General features: G+C 33.7%; 4 protein-coding genes across 9 annotated transcripts in view; 2 read left to right on the top strand and 2 right to left on the bottom strand.

Annotated features, from left to right (window-relative positions):
* Positions 1 to 12,453, top strand: part of XNP (ATRX chromatin remodeler XNP) — a 34,755-nt gene extending 22,302 nt beyond the window's left edge. For 3 of the 4 annotated variants that reach the window (XM_068775264.1, XM_068775271.1, XM_068775249.1), the window contains 11 exons: positions 168 to 280; positions 2,014 to 2,122; positions 2,836 to 3,007; positions 4,787 to 4,999; positions 6,057 to 6,216; positions 6,798 to 6,934; positions 7,204 to 7,227; positions 7,770 to 7,854; positions 8,699 to 8,823; positions 9,459 to 9,635; positions 9,824 to 12,453. In XM_068775264.1, the coding sequence (XP_068631365.1) occupies positions 168 to 280; positions 2,014 to 2,122; positions 2,836 to 3,007; positions 4,787 to 4,999; positions 6,057 to 6,216; positions 6,798 to 6,934; positions 7,204 to 7,227; positions 7,770 to 7,854; positions 8,699 to 8,823; positions 9,459 to 9,635 (1,315 nt within the window). In that variant the 3' untranslated portion in view covers positions 9,824 to 12,453. The remainder of the gene's footprint in view (positions 1 to 167; positions 281 to 2,013; positions 2,123 to 2,835; positions 3,008 to 4,786; positions 5,000 to 6,056; positions 6,217 to 6,797; positions 6,935 to 7,203; positions 7,228 to 7,769; positions 7,855 to 8,698; positions 8,824 to 9,458; positions 9,636 to 9,823) is intronic. The other variant, XM_068775258.1, reaches the window with a different exon arrangement.
* A 252-nt stretch (positions 12,454 to 12,705) lies between these two features.
* Positions 12,706 to 14,535, bottom strand: LOC137930884 (uncharacterized). Its single transcript, XM_068774231.1, has one exon. It carries the CDS (start codon positions 14,475 to 14,477, stop codon positions 13,944 to 13,946), a length of 534 nt encoding a protein of 177 aa, XP_068630332.1. The 5' UTR covers positions 14,478 to 14,535; the 3' UTR covers positions 12,706 to 13,943.
* A 451-nt stretch (positions 14,536 to 14,986) lies between these two features.
* Positions 14,987 to 17,922, top strand: Rev1 (Rev1 DNA directed polymerase). The gene has a single exon (XM_068772129.1). The coding sequence runs from the start codon at positions 15,056 to 15,058 to the stop codon at positions 17,816 to 17,818; it is 2,763 nt and encodes a 920-aa protein (XP_068628230.1). The 5' UTR covers positions 14,987 to 15,055; the 3' UTR covers positions 17,819 to 17,922.
* mlt (tubulin folding cofactor E like protein mlt) overlaps positions 17,892 to 22,999 on the bottom strand; it is a 37,509-nt gene continuing 32,401 nt past the window's right edge. Inside the window, exons 5-8 of one of the 3 annotated variants that reach the window (XM_068772131.1) lie at positions 20,495 to 20,679; positions 19,715 to 19,846; positions 19,204 to 19,303; positions 17,892 to 18,984 (exon numbers count right to left, since the gene is read on the bottom strand). In XM_068772131.1, the coding sequence (XP_068628232.1) occupies positions 18,856 to 18,984; positions 19,204 to 19,303; positions 19,715 to 19,846; positions 20,495 to 20,679 (546 nt within the window). In that variant the 3' untranslated portion in view covers positions 17,892 to 18,855. The remainder of the gene's footprint in view (positions 18,985 to 19,203; positions 19,304 to 19,714; positions 19,847 to 20,494; positions 20,680 to 22,999) is intronic. The other 2 variants (XM_068772130.1, XM_068772132.1) reach the window with 2 other exon arrangements.

The following is a 22,999-nucleotide window of genomic DNA, read 5'->3' on the forward strand; positions in this document are numbered from 1 at the left end:
GTTTTGTAATTAGTTTAATTTAAATTGAATACTAATGTTTCTGAATAATATTAAAAGCACCACAGAGAGTTGTGCTACCATTGCTTGCAGTAACCTATCCATAGTAGAATTTTAATTAAAAAAATTATGGTAAAACGTTTTTTTCATGAAAGCCTTTTTGTCCACAGACTGGTGTTCTCACAGTCTTTGTATTCATTGGACCTCATTGAGCATTTCTTAGGAAAAGTTGATGAAGCGTCACAGGAAGGCCGTATAGATGAAAAACTCGGCGGGCATGTTGGTAAGTGAAAATTAACATCTCATTTGTTTATTCTATTAATTATAAAATACTCTATATTGCATACTATGATCGGAGATCAGATATTTGGATGTATATTTAATTGAAACTTTTGTGACGGTGTACCATTATTGGAAAATAATTAAAAATGAAAGGGTAACAGTAGAAGAAATATGTATATATATATTTAATTAAAATGGATAGTGGGCAGAAGGCCAGGTTTTATTTTGCATCACAGCTCGGTACTCCTCTGATGATGGTGGTAGCCAGCCCCACTATCTCCCAGCATGGTCAGGCGGCAGCAAGTTGAGAGCAGGGAGCACTGGTAGTTCACAGGATGTGTTGGTTCCGGTGAAAGGTGATATAAATCCAACCTCAATGATTGTAGGTAATTTTTAGTATAAAACTCGCACCTGTGAATTAATGTCACAGTTATGATATACATATATAAATATATGTACAATTTGCTCCGCTGACAGTAAACCCCGAGATGGCTTGCGACGAAGGAAGGAAAGAAGCTGTAAGCAGTTGATGTGATTGTTTACTGTCAGAACGGAGTTACAAAATGTAAAGCATGTAAAACAAAAATAGGAGATAAAAACAAATTGAAAAGTAATAATGAATACATAATGATGGAACTATGGACACAGACAAAATGTTGAGCTCTAACTTATAGCTTAACGCTACTTAATATTAATGTCTTTATAATATTTGTTCAACACTTACCACTTAGGGGTGCGAGGTGATGTAAAGGTTGTGGCGTGAATTAAATGATGCCCAGAGAATGAATAGGACCAAGACGTGAATTTATAACGTAATTTCTAATTGGCCCCAGCGCGTGGGAAGACACGTAGCTGGTGAACGCAACCGACACAAAGAGTGGGCGTCGGTGCGTGAGACGACACCTAGCTAGTGAACGCGACCGAGGCCAAGATCCTTCTCCCGGGCAATGATGTAAACTGCTGTGGCTGGTGCGCGGGCGCATTGGAATTTTAGTTATAAAAACAAAAATCCGCTGAACCAATAGCACGCTCCCACGACCACGACCCCACGCCACTTGAGATGTACCGTTCCCCGCCAAGGGTGGAAATATTTTTTGCGGTATTGCGATTTATGACATGTTTCTCGTGTCTATATTTTTTTGGTTAAAATTTTAACTAAGATTTATGGGACGTTAACTTGCAACGTTAAAACGGAAGTCTTGACAGATGAAAATGTGAGACGCAAGATTATATCTGCATGTGTGAGCGCGACGAGACTATATCTGTCGCCATCATATTTTCTTAAACTTGCAAATAAATGCAACTTTGTACAGACGCTGAATGAAGGTCGCTTCTAACTGGTCCTATTGGGAATCTGTAGGGAGCTCTATATCCAAAAACATTAACAGGGGATGAAGATGGTTTAATTACAAAAAAAGATTTTTTTTTATAACTTAATGTCCTAATGTGGCTTTTTCACTGTTTTGATTATAATTAACAATCTGTTTACTTCTTTTTAAGAATACAAAATTATTTATAAATAAATAGTTTTAAATGCTAATTAAAAGTTGTAACTATTTAAGTAATTTGTTATTTACATTTATTTCAATTTAACTGACATCAATCTTTAAATCCACTAAGAACTTTTAAGTATTATTCATAGATAATAAACATAGTAAAGATTTTACATAATATACTAATTTTTGTTTTTGTGGATCAATTAAGGATTTAATGCAATGTAATAAATGTTTACAGGTTCATGGTCACCAGGTTTAGATTACTTCAGGCTGGACGGGTCTACATCTTGTGAGAACAGATCCATTTGGTGTAAGAACTTCAACAGGGAAGACAATCCAAGAGCTAGGTAACAACTTTGAATATTTCTTACTTTTCTTTTACTTGAAGAGCTGGATGTTAATAGAAGTATTGAGGAAACATTATTATGAATCCTGAAGACGAGTAGTGTATTTTATAAATTTAGGCACTGCAGAATTATTAAATTATATAAATTAATATTAATATAAAAGGCTATGCTCGGAGTTTCGCTACGCAATCGAATCACAAATGAGGCAATTCGCAGAAAAACGGTGGTCATCGACGTAAGCCGAAGAATTGCTTGTCCGAAGTGGCAGTGGGTAGGTCATTGAAGCCATAAGGTTCTCGCGGGGCAACCACGAGCCTAAAGCGGAGCTAGCAGCGGGCAGAGCAAGACAGATCATTCGTGGCTATCTTTTGCCTATGCCTTTTAATGAGCGTCTATCTGCTGAAAATAAAAAGATAAACTTATTGCTTGTCTATTTTAAATAAAAATATATTTTAAATATAATATGCATGGGATATTCAAATGGAACATGGAAATCCTTTTAATAAGCCCTTTAGAGAGAGACGGACAGCCATGATTGTGTGCGTCTGTGAGTGTGATGACATAATACATCTTTGCTTGTATGCACATGAGACTTTTTTAATTTTAATTTTGTAAGCCAGGGCTGTAAACAAAATCTACCTATAGATAAATATGTTATTACTAATAAAACCGGGTATTTTATTTAGAATAAAATGTGTTACGTATGTTTGCAGGCTATTCCTGATATCAACTCGGGCCGGTGGACTTGGTATCAATCTGGTGGCCGCTAATCGCGTTGTAATATTCGACGTGTCGTGGAATCCTTCACACGACGTTCAGAGTATCTTCCGCGTCTACCGTTTTGGACAGAAGAAACCTTGCTATATCTACAGGTTTCTTGCTATGGTAAGTTTTTTAATAGAATTATTCATTCAAGGTAAGTATAAATAATGTAATGAAGTTTAAAATGATTGTTTCAAGTTAAAGACTATATAGTGACAATCGCTTAAATATCAAGCACAAAAGAGACTACCGGAAATAAAGGACGAATTCTACTAAAGAGCCAGTCGGCGCTGACGGCTCGATATCAAGAAGATACAGATGGAGTCACTTAGGCAATAAAGTTATGTGGGCTCTCTTGTGTGTTCCTTGCTTTATTGCATCTTTCACTGTAGCTGTAGTGAAATAAAATAAAGTATGGACTGCAAGAGATTCGACCATCAAATGGCTTTTTGTTTCTTAGCATTGCCTTCTCATTCCACGTCGAAGCGTCTAGTAATTACCTGTATTTAAGTGTGGGTCTCGAGGAAGGCCGGGATTTATTCCTCTGACCTCTTGGGGCGTGTGGTCCTAGTGTTTTGGGTGAAATCTAATCTAGCTAAGCTGATTTAAATTGACATTCATGCTCAAGATAAACAAGACTTCTCGGGACGACAACGAAGCGCTAGTCGGCAAATTACTGTGAATTTGAAATTTAAATACTGAAAGCTACTATGGCGTTTCCGTAAATGTATATGTCCGAAGTATATTTATAAATGTTATGTACCCTAACCTTAGGGGAACACAAAAAAAGGTCGTTTTTTTTAAAGTTTTCGTAAATCTTGTTAAGTAGTTTTTATTAACGTGTAAGTACCCTCTTAAGAAATAACATACTTTAAAAATTTAAAACTTTACAAGTGCGGTAACAGGTTTAATGTGTCTTTATAAACTTGCTAAAATTAAGTGTCCTAATTGTTTCTGATAAGAACTTTGTTGGTTGGGTGTGAGGTGACTGTTGTTCATTTAACTGTTTGCTTTCAATAATGCATATTGTTCTGATACAAAATGAGTGATTTACCAGCAAATTCAGTGGCTAGGGCAGTAACCATGATCGATGGGGGGCGTAGCTGCGGTTCAGTTGGTCGCGCATTGGGTGTATCGCCATTGGTGGTTCATCGTGTTGTACGACGCTATAGGACGACTGGATCTTACGTGCGGAGGCAAAGGCAAGGCAGAAATCGGTCAATCAGTGACGTAGATGACCGTTTTATCGTCTTGCAGACTTTAAGGAATTGTCGAGGAACCGCTGTTCAGACCCGAAATCGATTGCAAGAAGTCCGTAACGTAAATGTAAGTTAAAGTACTGTAAGGAGACGACTAACTGCAGCTAGGCTAAGATCTTATGTGCCAGCAAAAGCTTAAAAACTAGAGACAGCTCATCGTGTAGCAAGATTAGCGTTCGCTCGCGAGCATCAAAACTGGACAACTGAGTGGAGCCACATTTTATACACTGATGAGAGCCGTTTCTGTGTTATTTTGTAGACGGACGCGAAAGAATGTGGATATCGAGGAGAACGCTATAACTTAACCAAGTTGACTGAACCTGGGTCATATGGTGGTGGAGGGTCAGTAATGGTATGGGATGGCATATGTTTGGAAGTTCGCACAGAGTTAGTGATAATTGAAAATGGATTACTTATGTAACAGACATTTTAGAACTCCATGTTATGACTTTTGCTCCATTTATTCGCGATGATTTCATTTTTATGCGACATTACGCGCGGCCTCATACTGCTCACATAGTGAATCAAAATGTCAAAAAATATTTTTTTTTGTGTTCCCCTTTGTGCCAGTGTGTATTATGTTCTCATAATACAAAAAATATATATTTTGCAATTAATTACATAAGTTTTATCAAACTATCAGGGAACAATGGAAGAGAAGATTTACGAGCGTCAAGTAACGAAGCAGGCGATATCGAAGCGTGTGATAGACGAGCAGCAGATTGACCGGCACTACGCGGAGAACGACCTGGCCGAGCTGTACAAGTTCTCGCCGCGGCCGCCTGCGCCACGTCCGCTACCACCGCTGCCACGCGACCGCCTCTTCGCTGAGATGCTGCGTGAACACGACGCACAGGTACACTAAACTGAACTGCTTCCATTTGACGCTTACTGTATGACACTAAATCAAAATTAATTTAAATTTATGAGTAGTCCACCAGCTAGGAATGTTTTTCTATGAATCATTATCTCGATGAGGAATGCATTTTGCAAAAACTTATGTATAGGAACATATGAAGTTATACTTACTAGATCACTCCAACATCTACAAATATCGAAATGTTTCATGTTTGGGGCATATCAGATCCAAGATTTTCAGGTCGTCATTTCTTGCCTCTTGTACGACAGTCTGGTGTTCAGTATTTATTTTCTATACAAAGAATATGGGCATGACACATGGGTTTCGGAACAGACCATTTTCATTTGAATGGGAGGCATATATATCAGATTGTGCCTTTTAGATGTTCGACAAATTCCTATTACATTGTTATGGATTGCAGTGTGCAGGTTCCTTTAAACATTTGAACTTATATATATATATATATATATATATATTAATACTCTTCAGACAGATACAGAATTAATTCTGAAACTGATATAAAGTGTAACCTTGTACTGGAGTTAAAATAAAGTATCTTATTCACTAAGCACTACCTTATCATGTAGATACGAACTCGCCCAGTATTAAATGTAATGAGTCTTCTAAATTTTAACATTCGTAAATTAGGCATTGTAGACATCTATTGTACGAAGTATCGATTTTACTCTCAAGATATAAAACCTTTTCATATGGTAAGAAAAGGACCAATATTTAGCCACTTCCGCACATGCAGTGGTAGTCGTGCAACAAAATGCACCGCCGCCGCAAAGAGTTATGTTACACCGATTAGTGTTAGACTCTTTGGCACTCTGAAGATGCCCCGTGGAAGGGTGAAACACGTGTTGAGTAATTTGGCGGTGGCGGTTGTGTGATTCGCATTGTTTGCCGCATACGCATTTGTAAGCGGGCTGGCGGGCGGACTTCGGACCTCGGATTCGGACCATTACAAGTTATTTTAATTACCACATTGCTTTACAATTAAAACATACCAGACTTCTTTGGCATCAATAAATATGTTATTTAATATTTAAAGATCTATAAATACCACGAGCACGATTCGCTGCTTGAGAACAAGGAGGAGGAGACGTTAAGCGAGGAGGAGCGCAAGGCAGCGTGGGAGGACTTCGAGAACGAGAAGAACCGCCCACCGCCTGCACCCTTCCCCGCAGCCTGGCAAATGCCCAATGGAATGGGTGAGTTACTTCTTATTAAATTAATACCTATATAACTACTTACCTATATAACTTTACCAGTTTAAAATATTGTACATTTTCTGCATAGTTATTTGGTAAGATGTGCAAAAATAAGCTAATAGTTTATATAAAGACAAAAATACATATAAAGTATCTTTCATAGTATAATCTTTCGTGAAATGTTCCTAATAATAATAGATGTATAACAACGCTATTGTAATTGTGTTGATTATCAATACTCATTTTAATTTCTTTCTTTAAAACTCTGATATCTTTTGTACTACCACTGCAGCTCAACTAACATTGAAAGTATAGCTTTAGATTTTATTTATCTTGCCAATGGTTTATTTATGATGTATTAATTACAACAGTGATACTCATACTATTTGTAAAAAAACTCGAGGAAGTCTCAGAACATGCAACTTATCTTACCTACAATAAAATGCAAATATATTAGATAATAGTGCTAATTATAACACTTACCGGGATATGATATGAGTATTTTGAATTTACTTACACATATCCCTACAATTGGACTTTAAACTGTGTACAATAACCAGTATATAATTATGTTTGTGAAGTACCCGGTCTATTGGCGCAACAACAGCAACAGCTGGCTTTTGCTGCGCTCGGTGCCATGCTGCGGAAAGATATGCCCAACATCACCGACAGTCAGATCCGAGAAATGCTGCCGCTCATTTACAGCTCAAATCCAGGGGTGAGAATTAGTATATATAAGCCATAATTTAAGATTGTATAATTGGATGTATATTTATATATATCTTAGTTACATTAATTAATTATTGAGGATCATGTAAAAAGAATGACTATCATGTTATAGTGACAAAATAAACACTGACTGTCTCTAGTGTTTATTTTAAAAATTAACCATTTATAGTACTTTTAAAATTAGAATTAAGTCATGTTCTAAATAACTACTATAAAATTTTAAAATAATTATTACAAATATACTATTTATTTGTTCAGATGTTCGGTGGATATGATTATGGCGTAAGTTACCATTAGTGTTTGTAATATTTGTTGTTTCATTTTGTTTGCACACGCCACCGTATCTGCTAACTTATAATATGCATGTCCGTGTTGTTATGTAATATAATATAAATATCAAAATGAAAGGTCAAGCTATTCTTTTATTGTATATTTTTTTTGGTCATGACATTCAAGGCACTATATCAGTTATTTTGCAATATTTTTGTAACAATTAAGTTTCTGTCATGCAAAGGTTAGATAGAAGAGATATTTATAAGAAGTTGCATGTTGGCTTATGGAAAGAAAGAACAAGAAAGTACTTTTATATCGGGATACGAATTAGCGTGCGAATCGACAATCTGTACCTGCTTGTACACAGATATACACTCCGAAACTAATTCCGTTAATTTATTTATTACTGACTTATTAAAATTATCTCTACTACATTTTCTTGGCTTAAAATAACTTTAGGGAAAATATTAATCTGATTACCCAATCTCTAGTTATATATATGTTAAACATTTTTATAGAAAGTTGCTAAACCAAATGTTTTCTTATTATAGCTGTTGCAAAAGATGAGCGAAATATACAAGTATGCCCAACCAGGCATGATGAATGCAGGGATGATGAATCCTTTAATGAATCCCGGTGAGTATTTACTAGGCTTGTAATCAATTTTACTTATTTATGGTTTATGATAAATGGTCACGCTTTATGAAATAAGATTATACAGTTTATGCAGTGATGGTACAAAAGGAGGCCTCCTTATTGCTTAAGACAGTCTCTACCAGAACTCTTCTCTAAGTTTGAGCTAGTGGTCATATTAACTATTTAACATTAATATGTGGGTATTTATTTCGTATTACAACTTTATATACATAAAATTATTGATATGATTTTTAGGACTAAATTGTTATTTACAAAAAGTTGCTGAAACCGAAATCGGGGTGGTAAGACAGCAAGTGGCCAATCACTGAAAATAATATAAAAAATCTATGTTACACTTGTAATCGTGTTTTAAAGTTAGATATGGTAACAATTATTAGTATGTTGGACTGTTTTTTTTTTTTTCAAAATTCGGCCATCACAATATTTTTATATTTTTGTTTGAGGTTTACAGAAAGGTTACTTATGGTACCATGACTGAAATAGAAAACACATCATGGAAATAGAAAACACATCATGGAAAGAGAAAATTCAACTGTGATGTAGTATTAAAAAGAATGTCAGAGGGTGTTAATACTTTATTTATTTTTTTGGATAACAATAATTCTTAAAATACGGGATATAGATTCTATAACAACATCTTTTTGGAGTTCCTACTTGTCATATCAGTTGATATTTGGCTTTATTTTGATTAATAGGTTGTGTTATGACAATTTTTTTTGTTAAAAATTGTAATATTAAATTTACTTATAAACTAATAGATATATCTATATGTATGTACTAATTACAACTATGTTGTTATAAATTTATCGTTTCCTTACTTAAGGTGGTGGCGGTGCGGGAAGTTTAGGAGGTACAAGCGGCCTGCAGTACGAGCCGCCTTGGCAGCGGCAACAACAGCAACAACAACAGATGCGGCTGCAGCAGATGTTGCAGCAACAACATCAAAACGTAATAACATGTTAACTTTGATTAACTTAGGCTAATTCATATTTAGTTTCTGTAACGCCAATCAATGTGCTTAAACTTCAAGATTTCACGACAGAAAAACTTGGTAGTAAATAGTACAAAAAGAGACAAATAATTTTTGACAAAAATGTGTAGTCAGGATAATAGTGATAAGAGGTGACTTTTTTCATGAACATGCCTAGTTAGCAAATAATTTTAACATAATGTTTGATGATTTGTTACTTTAATGGACTTTTTAGAAATTGGATGATTATGTATGTTATAATTTTATCGTTTTATGTTTCTATGACATATTATTTATTTACACTCTTTACATTAATATCTGGAATGTACCTGAAACAAACCTAGTATTGTAGACTTAGTGCTTTATAATAATATTTAAACAGGTATACTGTTTTATCTTCTCAGTATTTCTAATGTTATCAATAAAATTTCAAGATAATCCCATTGGGACTCTACATACCCACAGTTTAAGAATTGCTGCTAGATATAATACTAATTGAAAGTAGTCGTGATCACAAGGGTATGACCATACCCTGATTCTTGCATCGCAAAGCAACTTGAATCGTTGTGGACAATTTTCTCAATAGGGAAGTCTATTTTTCTTGAATGTTTAGATGGGGGCAAAGTACTACGCAGGCGGGTTGGGTAGCCGAGACCCTGTAGCGATGGCGCTTCAGCAGCAACGCGCGCGGGAGATCATGCTGGGTGAGCGTGGCCGGCCGCGTGGACGCCCGCCCCTCCAGCGCGCGCCCACCACCTCCGACGTCGTCAACCTTGCCGACTCTGATTAGGTAATAACCCTTCCACCACTGACTAAAGTTATATTTAGGTAATATTTTTTTCTCTTCATTTTGCTAACAAATGTAATATTCATACAATTACCTACAAAGTGCACACTGTGACATAGTTTTACATTTATGCCCCAATGAGGGTAACATTACATAGTGGTTAACTATCATTGATTTTTTCACCTTTCCAGATGCACCTTAGTATTTGTGTGAACTGATGTGTACAGTGAATGTGACCGGTGCTATGCAGCGTGTGAAGCGACGCTTCCCAGATTTAATTGCGTCTGGAGTAAAGCAGACTCGACATAACCCCATTGCGAGTTTCGGAGTGAAATACAAGTGTGTTATATAACTTATCGCCTTCAGGCTTACGCTCTAACTCCACATATCATGAATCTCTAGCATTTGAGGTAGTTACATTGCATTACGACCGAGTAGCTATTATAGAACCTCTGTTCTAACGAGTATCAAACCAACAAAAACATTTTTAGCATTTGTTACATTGCAATTCTGTTAATATCCAAGTAATAAATTAATTTTGTACCACATTACTGAAAGTAGTTCAAATATAGTGACCACATATCAAATCAAGTTGTATTTCAACTCCAAGTTAAGCTCTGTTACAGCGAAAGCCTAAGGGCGTATCCATGAATATTCGAACGAATTTTTAATCTTCTAACTACAAACAAAGATATAAACTGCACCAAAAGTTCGAAATTATAGCACTTTGAATCTCAAATGTAGAATTCTTTCAAAATTAACATCATAGACCATGCTGTCTATTGCATTATTTCACTGTCTCGTATAGACCTGGCGAGAAGTCTAGGTGTCATTTTGACTCTTAACTATATCTTTCAGTACAGGAACTTAGTATTAAGCTGTGTTGTACGTCGGTAGTTAGTTAACATGAATGTTTGACATCATCTGTAATCACTGTCACAATAGACTGCTGCATTACGACATTTGCACAGACTAAACACGAAATGTTGTATAATTTGTTTATTGATCATTGGAAGCGCCCACAGAGAAAATATTTCATTCAACAAATTTCATGTGTAATAATAGTTATTATAAGCTTGTGTTGATCCATAACACAAAATAATCGCGCTGATTATTTTTTTACGAAATCATTTATTTTTTGTTTCTCATCTGTTGTCAGAATTTTTTCAAAAAAGCAAATTTATATACAAAAAACTTATGTTTGTCTGTAGTATCCAATCTTTTGTTAAATCCAACGTAATTCTTATGACCTGTAATTATTGGTCTTAGTCTAATGTAATGAATTAATGATAGTACTCAAAAATATAATAGGATATCTATCAAAAGTGCAGAAACAACCTAAGATAACAACAAACCATGACAATTGTAACTTATGTTTTAGTTACTTTGTTAATGTTGCCAGTTTGCGTTCTACACAATTAAATTGTTGCAATATTGTTTAATAAAAGTTTTTCTATTAACAGTAAATAAATTTAGCAGAATTGTGAATTAAAATAAAAATATATTTTGGAATATTATTTATATGAAGTATAATAAAAATTGAAGAATTAACACATTCCATTATATATTTTCGAGCTGCAATCTGTTAATTCTTATTTCATTATGCAATATTAAATTCTTGCTCAGTTACATTATTAAACTTTATTGCAATCAAGCAAAATTTTTTGATGCACAAATTTGGTTATTAGATATAGTGAAAGGCACTGATTTTGGGCGCTGGATAAAATGCTGGTAATGATTTTTTACATATTGAAAAAAAAACGGCATTAATTATCTTAATGCGCATATCAAATAAAATAATAGAGTGGAGAAAGAATCTCATCATTGTTATACATTGATTAACCAATTTACAGTAAAGTCCAAAACATATTTCCATTAAAATGTCTACAGTCACTCATAATCGGTGCCGACATATATTGTTTTAGAACCTATAACACAGATATTATATTAAAAATGCTAGCATATTTTGTATTAATTTTAATGATTGTGATTGCAATAGGCAATATTAGTTATTTCAATAATTTACAGTTTAGGATTGTGTAACCCAAAAAAGAACTTGCATTTATGAAGCATACATCAGCTTAACTATTTGTTCAAGTCCATTTTTGCTTTTTTTAAATTGCAGTTTACTGTATACTGTTTACATTAAGTCGGGACTAGAGTTATTGTTTAATGAAATTGATTGTCCGTTAATATTATTTTTTTTATATGTAACTTTACTTTGAGCAGTAACTTTAGTCTACACTAAAGGTTAATGAAATATATATCATCTATTTTGGGTTATACATGATATATGGATGTGTACTTTATTTATTTAGCCCGACATACAAAACGGGCGGTTTAGTTGTGATATTGCCTAATCTTAAATTTTTGTATACGTTTATTTTATGGAGTCACCATTGTGACTTTAATGATAGATTCTGCAATTATTATAGTTATATTTTAGAATAACTGTACCTACCAGTGTGACAGAGTAGATGCATCTCGATTGAATGTTGCTTATGAATTTACAAAGCATTCAGAATGTTTTTTTATACAATATTCAGTTTATATAATACAATTTCTAATAACTTTATTTTTTTTATTTATAGTTACACAAATTATTACTGAGCAGTATTTTGTTTAGATTTAAGGTTACTTTATATACATATGGAAATTATCAATTATCTAAGGAAAGCAAATGTTGCTGATTGATACCTGTGAGAATGCTTCACAAGAGAGGACTGCTATAATTGTTTCATTATTTATGTAATATATAATTGTAACTGTAGAAAACTTCCTATTATTTTGTAGTACAATTGAAGTATAATAAATGATAATTCGGAAAGGTTGTGGTATTGGTAATTTCAGAAACCTTTGTCCCAATCAAATAAACATTGCAACATTTACACATGAGTACTAAATTTATAAATTCATCACTAAATGGCTAAGGGTTGATCCTATTTGCAATTGATTTCAAGGTTAATTTATTTTTGATACAAGATTAAATATTATTAGAAGTTTTTTTTAAAACATATAATATAATATAATATAAAACACAAACTACAAAAATATTTTTAGTTGATCAGTTTATTTGCAATAAAAAGACTGCATTAATACAATGAGACCTTGTTTATTTTATGTACTTCCTTCTTACCTTATAAAAATTAGTTGTGAAACTATTTAGAAAACCTTTTTCTTTGAAGAATGCGAATGACATTTTCCCATGGCATTTACAGAAGAGGAGGCAGAAAGCTGCCTTCTGACTATATACAGAATCGCAAAATAAATAGCTATCAAAACTGTATTGTGTAGAAATTCAAAAATTAATGCCATGGATCATAATATAGACACAAAAACAATTTTTAATATATGCAAAAAAACCATTAACTCTGACCAAAATTTTCGAATTTCTGGATTTTGTAAAAAAAGTTGAAACTTGTACAACTATTAAAAAAAACCCAAATGTAAAAACATCTTTAGATTTGTTTACAATTGTTGAGGCCATACCTTGCTTTGTGGTTGTAAGTATGCTATATTAAATTTGTTCCTTAAACATGCTTTGTCATGGTTTATAAATTCATAGAAAAACTGTTTTATGTAATATATATTTTAAGTGTTAATAAAAACTATTAGAGGACTGGAAAGTAATGTTGCTTTCTTAAGTTAAATTCACCAGTCTACATTTTTAACAAGTTTTTTATTTCTAATTAACAATATAATCACCTTCATTATCAACAACTTTTTCCCATCTAGTATACAAACTTCCATTTTGGAACAGTAAAAATTAATCATTTTCTGTAAAATATAGATATAAAAAATGTTACTTTTCGGTCCCCCTAATATAGGAATTACACTAGTTAATGGATTAAAAATATTCATGAAAAATGTAATCCCAAAGCAATCTGATCACCTTCATAATAAACTTTTATTACAAACTATTGTCAGAACAGGATGCAGTTAGATTTCTGATTACTACAAATTTTAAATTGACTTTTGTCATATTTCCAGAGTTTAACCTAATTCTAGTTCCTGTTATATTGAGCACTTCTTTCAACAAATACAAATATACTCATTATAATAAATGGTTATGTTGCAAGTCTGTTGTGTCAACTATATTTATTAAAAGAATCAACTTTTATGTAGACTATTGTATATTTATGAAAATTAAGCTTTATCTATTAAAGTTACATATTTACACAATTTACTTTATTTTTTTTAAATTTACATATTGAATATTATTTTAAAAGTAATAACATGAAATAACCACTTTGTGGTAAATTAATTAAATAACTTACTTCATAAACTAAAAATAAAAAAGTATATACACTGCTAAATATTTATATTTGGAATACCGGTATTAACACCTATGGTCACTTCCATATACCTTAATATCCGTTGGGCTAACAATAAAGCTTCATTTTGGTTAAATACGTTTGCATTTAACATATCTAATTTGTTTTCCATGGCGAATGTTATAACGTCACTAGCATTAACAGCCATCGCGTTAACAGGTTGTCCACCGGCGTTCACTAACACCACACGTCGACTTCTTAGGTCTGGATGAACTTGACTCAAAACATTCTCAGTCCACTCAATGCAAAATAAGCTCTTCGTGTCCATGGCTAACACAATAAAATCAATAGCAACCTTTCCTGTTAAATGTGTTTGTGTGGCGATATCGTCCAAATCGAATGAACGAAGAGTTATAAGTTTCCATTTAAACGACCCATTATTATGCATTTCCACAAGTGCGTCGGAAATTTTTTCAACCACGTCCGCGTTAGTAGAAATAACGACAACTGTTAACACATTTCTGATACTATTTGGCCCCGCCCACGAAACTTTAGCATTGTTATCAGTCATTATATGTACTAAAAGCTTAATGTTTGTTCAATGTTTTTACTTTTAAGGATAACTTGTATTACGTTATTTGTATATATTTATGTTAACCGCAACTGTCACCTATAGACAAGTTTTTGGTTGTCATTTGTGAAGATTTTAAAGAAAATAGTTTTTTTATTAGCTTATGTTTTTTATTATTGTTTGTTATATTTTTTTATTATTGAAAAGTAAGCATTACGTTTCTGTCATTACTAAGGAATGACCGAATTATTTAACTACTTACAGCATCTTACATAATTTTTTGCATAATTTATGTTGTAATTGCATTCAGTATTACTTTGTTTTATAGATAAAAATTAACGTAGGTAGTTCTTATGAAATAATATTTTCAACAATTTAAATAAGAAATAGTAATAATTATAAGTTAACATAAAGTTCCTTTAAGCTTGGGATTGTTATCTGTGGACTGGTTAATAACCTGTCATACTATTATTTATTTTTATAACCTTTGTTTTCTTTAAATATGCATTGGAGGGAAATGAAAATACTGTTTACCAGAATCTATTTTTTATAAATGTTTCTTATATTGTTAGTGTAATATGCGTCGCCGAGGCGAAAGGTTTCCAGATAATGGATTTGAAGCGTGGGGAGGTTATATGCAAGCAAAAATTGCAAAGCTTGAAGATCAATTTTCCGCTAAAGGTGAAAATCAAGTGTCCAACATATTTAATGGTGTGGCAATTTACGTAAATGGTTTTACAAAACCTTCTGCTAATGAACTTAAAGAACTCATGTCCCAACATGGAGGAGTGTACCATACTTATCAAAGAAGTAATGACTACATAATAGCTTCCAATTTACCAGACACAAAGGTTAAAAATATGTCACTCGTCAAAGTAGTTAGACCAGAATGGATAACAGATAGTATTGCAGCCAATCGTTTATTAGATTACAGGCATTATCTGTTATACAAAAATTCCAGAACACAACCGCAACTAAATCAATTTCTTAACAATAATTTAAAAAATGAGCTTATAGCTTCTGATACTTTACTAAATGGCGGTGAAGATGTTGCAGTGAAGGAACAGAATATTTCGAATCTCATTGGTAATAATCCATTAATTCATGGTAAACAGCCATCTAAAACATTGGCTTTACCTAGTGTTATTGGTTTAGATACTGTAAGTAAGTCCCCTATAACAACATCTGAGGTTAAGAAAAGTGACTCTGTAGCCAAAACGGCAGTCGATCCCAATTTTATTACTGAATTTTACAACAATTCAAGACTTCATCATATATCACAGCTAGGTGCTTATTTCAAGCAACATGTAAATGACTTAAGAGATAACAATGACTTTTTTTTCCCGGAGCGTTCTTCTCTTAAAAGTAAAATTCAAGCTCTCCATACTAATGTTCCATGGTCTAAAACAAATTTTGACAGTGGAAAAATAATTATGCACATTGATATGGATTGTTTCTTTGTATCAGTTGGTTTGCGTAAAAGGCCTGATTTACATGGTAAACCTGTTGCTGTTACTCACTCCAAAGGTGCGCAGGGTCAGAAAAGAGCTGGAGTTGACAGAGCTACTGAATTTAACCTTTATAAGCAAAGGCTTGTTAAGAAATTTGAAAAAACTACAGATAAACCTGAAGAAAAAATAGTATATGAAAGTAAAGTTGGTAACATGGATGAAGATGATGAATATGCCTCAATGAGTGAAATTGCTTCATGTTCATATGAAGCAAGAGCTAAAGGAATTAAAAATGGCATGTTTATGGGAGCTGCTCTAAAGTTGTGCCCAGATTTAAAAACTATACCTTACGATTTTGAAGGTTATAAGGAAGTTGCATATACTTTATACAATACAGTAGCACAGTACACACTTGATATAGAAGCAGTTTCCTGTGATGAAATGTATGTTGATTGCACTGAACTGATTAATCAGTTAAATGTCAGTGTACAGGACTTTGCAACTGAACTAAGACAAGAAATCAAAAGCAAAACTGGATGTCCCTGTTCTACAGGATTTGGTGGCAATCGTTTGCAAGCAAGGTTAGCTACAAAAAAAGCTAAACCTGATGGACAATTTTTCTTAACCTCTGATCTAGTTGAAGATTTCATGGTCAACATAAATTTGAGAGAGCTTCCTGGTGTTGGAAGGCAAACTGCTTTGAAATTAGAGTCTTTGGGTCACCAAACCTGTGGTTCTTTGCAAACTCTAACTTTAGGTTTATTGCAGCGCCATTTAGGTAACAAAACAGGTTTACAACTTTTTAATCAATGTCGTGGAAGAGATTCAAATCCATTAACTTTCCATACTGTGAGAAAATCAGTATCAGCTGAAGTAAATTATGGAATAAGATTTGAAAACAATGACCAATGTTTTCAGTTCTTGAAGCAATTATCAGCAGAAGTTCATTCAAGAATGCAACAATTCAAAGTAGTAGGTAAATGTGTAACATTAAAAATGATGATCAGAGCTGAAGAGGCCCCAGTAGAGACAGCAAAATTTATGGGTCATGGTTTCTGTAATGTAATAAACAAGTCAACTTCATTGCCAAATTTCACAAATGATGTTGAGATAATAACAAAGGAAGTTATTTCACTGTGCAAAAAACAAAAAATTGATCCAAAAGAAATGCGGGGTATAGGCATTCAAGTATCAAAATTAGAATCTACAAATAGTAAGCCTTGCACCAACAGTATTAGCAAATTTTTAAATAAAAACACAGCCGAATCTTACAATCCTATAATTAAATGTGAAGATAAGGACTTACCTCACAAAAAAGAGATCAGATTTCAACAAGAGAAAAAATTCCCAATAACACCAAAAAAAGAAAATGTTGCTATGTCACCAACAAAGAAATCTCCCAAACTTGGAATAACAAGATCATCACTTAGCAAAAAGAGAGGTAGACCTCCAAAAAGCAGTAAAAACATCAGTTCCACTTCTAAAAATCTGATAGATAAATTTATTTTTGAGCCAATACAAGTAACTGATAGTAAACAAATAAAAAAAGAACCTGAAGTGTTACAAAGTGACAAAAATACAAAATGTTCTGATTCTACTGAACCAGGCTTAATAAGTCTCCCATGGGAAAAAGTCCGAGAGCTATTAAGAGCATGGTTAGACAGTGGGCAAAGTCCAAAACATTATGATACTAAGATGATATCATCTTATTTAAGTAAATTAGTTTTTAAAAAAAACATAGATAAAGTTTACATTTTAATGAACTTTTTAAGAAGAAGAACTCTTGAATTAAAAATTGATATTTGGATGGATGTCTATGATCATGTGTTAAAAGAAGTACAAAATTCGATGATCACTGTGTATGGAAAGAAATTGTACTTAGATTATTGATTACACTCATAAAGAAGGGATCATATTAAATTAAATAAAACAAACTATTATATTCACTCATTTATTCCAAAATTGTTTCTATTAAAATTATAAACATAGTTAATAATTACACCATTAATTTAAAATTTCGTTTAAATTTATTTGTGTTATTGCTTCAGGAAACACATCTTATTATTTAGATTTACCAGTTGGAGAGGTATAAATTTTAGACTTTAAAGAGAAAATGACAACTATAGGGTAAAAGATGTTATAAGAGACTAATGTTTCTATGTCTATATATTAAAAATAATCTATGATGTTGATAAGAAAATAGAAAGTGCTAATATTCTTGAATGGTCAGGTTATTATTATTTAAAAGGTTATGAAGCTAACATTTGGAATTTGATATAATACTTATGGTACATTCAAAACTTGCAAAATGGCAGTTAGTATCACTTTATTAGTTAAGCACTAACAACATCTAGATTGCTAACGATTTAGTTTTTGCCAAACACACATGCATTCTACATATACGAAATATGTAAAAAAATAATATTGGTTGCCCATGATAAGTAGATCTTGGTTATAGCATTCCATTCCACTATAATTTATTATCACAGTTTTTATAGCAAATAAAACAGACCTGCGTCATTATTGTTAATAAAATAAATCAATTTCATTATAAAATCAATGTAAAACAAAGAATATGTACTTAAAACAAAGCTTTCAGCTTTCAACTTAAAAATACATTGTTTAGTGACAACCTTTCAATATTATCTATTTCTACTAAAGTACTTTGTGTTATTTCAATTAAAAAAAATCAGAAAAGAATCCCATATTAGACTCAATTCTCAACAAATTGTAAATAAATTCATTCAACTAGTAACGTGTCATTAGTTGGTACTTTAACCTTTTACAATCGTCAGTGTTACTTTGACAGCACTTAAATATTGGCATATTGGAACAAGTGAATTGTGATGTCTATTATTGTGTTTTCATACTGGACTATATTGGTTTTTAACTTTGATATCTTGGAGAAAAGTTGTTTATAAATCATCTCATGCAGTTGAGCTGACCGAGATCGAGTGTTTCAGCTTCGAGTCGATAATAATCTCGTCACCAGATCTAATGTTGTACGAATACAGCTGTTTTGTTGGATATTTCATTTCCTCCGGGCCCTGGAAAAACTCCAGAAATAAATTATGGGGTTAGTTCAGTCTGAAATAATTGTTTGAGATATAAAGCAAAGTGTAAGTTGCACAAGTTAAATGTCATCATATAGTAAAGTTAAATGTCATCATATAGTAAAGCCAAATGGGGAATGGAGGTTGTGGGTAGTCTTAAGTTTTGCAAAAATACTACGCATTTAAGCTAACAGGACAAAATATTGCGTAAACTGTATTCACCTGAGTATCTCTTAGTTCTTGGTCGACGTAAAAAAGCCTCATCTTTGAAGCCGGAAATCCCGCAAGTCTTTCCAAACGTGTTTTTAAATCTGACACAGTTCTGAAATAGAAAAAAAAAAAAAAACAATATTTTATTACTGCGCTTGCTAATTAAACACATTTCTATTGATTTTTAGGAGCACAGAATCTTAGGAATAGAGAGGGGTCCTCTAATTTAATTGAAATAAAATGAATGCTTGTTTATGTCAAATTTACATGGCTGTTTATAAACCAGCGGGAATAATATTACGGAAAGTTCCCACAATCGAGCGGCGTCTAAGCTATCGTCCTGGTGCAGTTCAGCCGTAGCCCGAAATCCGTAGTTTGTCAAAACGACGAGTATTTTGATGCCGGTCGAGATTCGCTGGTTAGCTAGCGGCCGATAACATATGAGGGTAAAAAATAAACATATGAAGGTTCAAGTGACAGCTACAAATTATGAGTGAATAACGACAACTATAACAAAATCTACCTGTAGACGTCAACCGTGCGAACTTCGCTAGTATCGCCACACGTGAACGTAATTTGGACGCGCTTCTCCGGCCTCAAGTCCACAGACACTAGTGGATCGAGTTTCCCGTGAACTCCGACCAACTCCCAGTACCTACGAATTACAAATAAAATAAATATGGCCTATTTATTAATTGTAAAAGAAATGTGATTACGACCAAACACTAACCTATTTGGATAAAGTTCTACAATTAACGGAATTACTTACATAATTATGCCTCCTTATGAAAGGTCTTCCTAATTCATAACTTGAAAAATTAAAATTTACAAGAAGCAAATACAATGATTGAAAAAAAGTTTGCAGCGAGTAGTTTAAGCGGTAAAACACCAATTAATACAGAAATAAATTAATTACTACTTGTAAAACGAACCATCCTTATTAATCCTGACATTCGCAAGGGAAAGTTTAATGGTATTATAAACTTTTATCCTCATATTTGCATATTTCTTTTTAAAACCAAATATGAATCTTAATTTAGGTTTGGTTTTAACAAGAAATATGCGGTTTAACTATAAGCCACATCTTTATTCACTACACTCACGTCTTGCAAATGCCGCATGTGACTAAGGAATGAATCTAATGCTTCAAACGAAAAGGTGCTTTCAAAATTGAATAGCAAAGGTCGACAAGAAACAGCCAGAAATGGGTGGACAGGAGTTAGCAGAGGATCGCTTAGGTTAAGATTTAAATGCAGACTGATTATATTTTCTTACAGTTTGATGTTCTTATAGCTTTAATCACCTGTCTGGTCTGTCGGCCTCCGGCTTCTCCATGTAGTAACGTATGAATGCGCGCTCGGCGGAGTCCCTCTCGTCGGGCGGAACTGCGCCCCCGCCGTTGAGAGTACGCACGCGCGGCAGGCGGGCCACCAGCAACAGACGTCGCTCGTGCTCTGTTGACTCAAACCGTTCCCACAGCGGCCACCCCTGGTGTCAAAAGAAATATATTAAAAATAAAAATTAAAGCCTACAAAACATCATCATATCAGCCGATAGACGCCCACTGCAAGGCATAAGCCTCCCACAAAGATTACCAGAATGGCCAGCCTTTCGCTGCCCGCATCATACGACTTCCCGTGACCTTAACTGTGTCGTTAGTCCACCAAGTGGGGCCAACCCACGTTGCATCTACTGGCTCGTCGTCGCCCCTGAAGAACAGCTATTCTTCGAATAATTCTTGCAATGGACGAGCAATTCTTCGAGCTAAGTCGATGATCTTGGTTCTTCTGCGGGTCTCCTCATTTCTGATTCGATCACGCAGCACAGCTTCGAGCATGGCCTATGCTCGAAGCTGAAGAATGCCGTTCATTTCTTTCTGGGTGACTTTGAGCCTTCAAAAGAAATGCGCGGTTGCAACTAAAAATGTGTATGTGTATCTTTACAAAACCACAAATATCTATGATCTGGCAAAGATTTCAGAACGGTAAAAAAATAATCAAACATGTAGAATGGTAATAAATTTATTAGGTTCTTAGAACAAATAAATTTCTACATTGCGAGTACAAATATGCATGCGCGTGTAAATAACAAGGATGGCTAAGTGTATGTTGCTATAATATAGTAAAGAACATTGAAATAATAAGGAACCGCGCCTTCTTACAAAACCATAAAAATATTTAACGAGGTCGTAACTTTCCCAGAGATAGCGTACTTCTTATCGACGATTTATGCACTGCTAAACGTAGTCATCGCTGAAGTTAGTCGTTAATTCTTACAGCAGTTAACTAATTAAATACTTTTTTATTAGCTGTGTTCACCGCTCTTTTTAAAATATTCACAATTTTTTTTGTATCGGTTTCGTAACCATAACGATGGATGCCTCGTCTCGTCATCACATTTATACGTATTCCTTATAAAAGGGGTAAAGCATTCCCCATTTATTGTAAAATGCGACTTAAAAGTACGTTAAGTTCTTAAATGTTGAGAGTGGGGGTGGGGGGGGGGCGTTAATCTTTCCCTCAAATCAAACTCCGGAAGGGCAGCAAGTTGACATGGTCTTGCGTCAGTGCGGCACAGTAAGGGTGTAAGGTGGTCTAGTTTACTCCTGGGATACCTTTTGCACTGAGAGGCGCCGCGCATTTTATAACGTTCGGGTAATTGTGCTTTTCAAGTACAGTACTAGGAACTAATTTGTTTACCCAAAGCATAACCTATCCAATAACAAAACGTCCTTTTCCGGGCGGCTATGATCGAAGATCCTCAGATGAGATTTGTCGACATCTGACTGTACAAGTTGCAAGAGATAATGTGTAGAAGTATTGCTCTATATAAATAGATATTTATATAGGGTAGCCACAAGTAGATTCTGGTGTCACTCCAAAGGCGCAGAGGACGACGAAGAAATGGGTTTTAGTGGTTAAGAATTTCATATAATCTTGTCTTAGAGGTACGTAAATCTGGATGTATTCAAGAGAGTACATACAGATTTGCTTCGAAACAAAAAGGTTTCAGTCAAACTGGACATATATCCGTAATTAGAGCGAACATCAAAACGCTTGATATAATTTTACATTGAACGGGTAAATGGTTTTATCCATTCAGATTGCAAATTCATGTTAAGTTTAAAAATATCACTTTAGAACTATCAAAAGGAACTAAGACCTGGCGAGTTTCAGCCATTAGATGAAGCTTACGTAGAAGATTTAGCGTCGCATTTATTTAAAATTACACTCGTTTGTAAAATCCTTAATGGTCCTTTAATCCGGACCTCATAAAACGTAATGGTTGTCGTTTATCGAGCGAACGATTTCCAGCATATTACCCACGTATTGTTACAGTTACGCGGAAATTTTATACCGGTCTATTAACGTGTTAATATCTTGTAGGCATGTTCATTTGATACGCAAACCCACACCGTGGTATTCTGGTTTTAGCTATTTATAATGCTCAGACGCAATTCACAATGAGTATCGATTACGAATTAAGAGGCATCCCTAAGAAATAACATGTCATTTCAAATCTTTTGTATGTTTGCTTATTCTATTTAATTAAAATAACTGATAAAGCAGTGCTTAGCATTTTCTGGATTTAAAAGCAAATGCATAATAATATAAACTACATAAGTATTAACTATATTTAATATATTATGGAACGTAAAAAATCGCATTTGGTGATAACACCGCTCTTTATACCTCGTTTTTTGGTCCGTGTGGTATGTGATTTCTTTTAATGTTCTGTTGATGTACAACAAGGTGTAAACAGTTAAATACATATTTCTCTTTTTAACTTGAAAACGACTATACTGATT

This window comes from Battus philenor, unplaced genomic scaffold (assembly GCF_028537555.1).
Source record: "Battus philenor isolate CCGP_79_NKW_IND1 unplaced genomic scaffold, ilBatPhil1.0.hap1 SCAF_11, whole genome shotgun sequence".
NCBI lineage: Eukaryota > Metazoa > Arthropoda > Insecta > Lepidoptera > Papilionidae > Battus > Battus philenor.

Excerpts from the sequence above, each read along its gene's own strand:
- LOC137930884 (XM_068774231.1), bottom strand. The coding sequence starts at position 14,477 with ATGACTGATAACAATGCTAAAGTTTCGTGGGCGGGGCCAAATAGTATC.
- Rev1 (XM_068772129.1), top strand. The coding sequence starts at position 15,056 with ATGCGTCGCCGAGGCGAAAGGTTTCCAGATAATGGATTTGAAGCGTGG.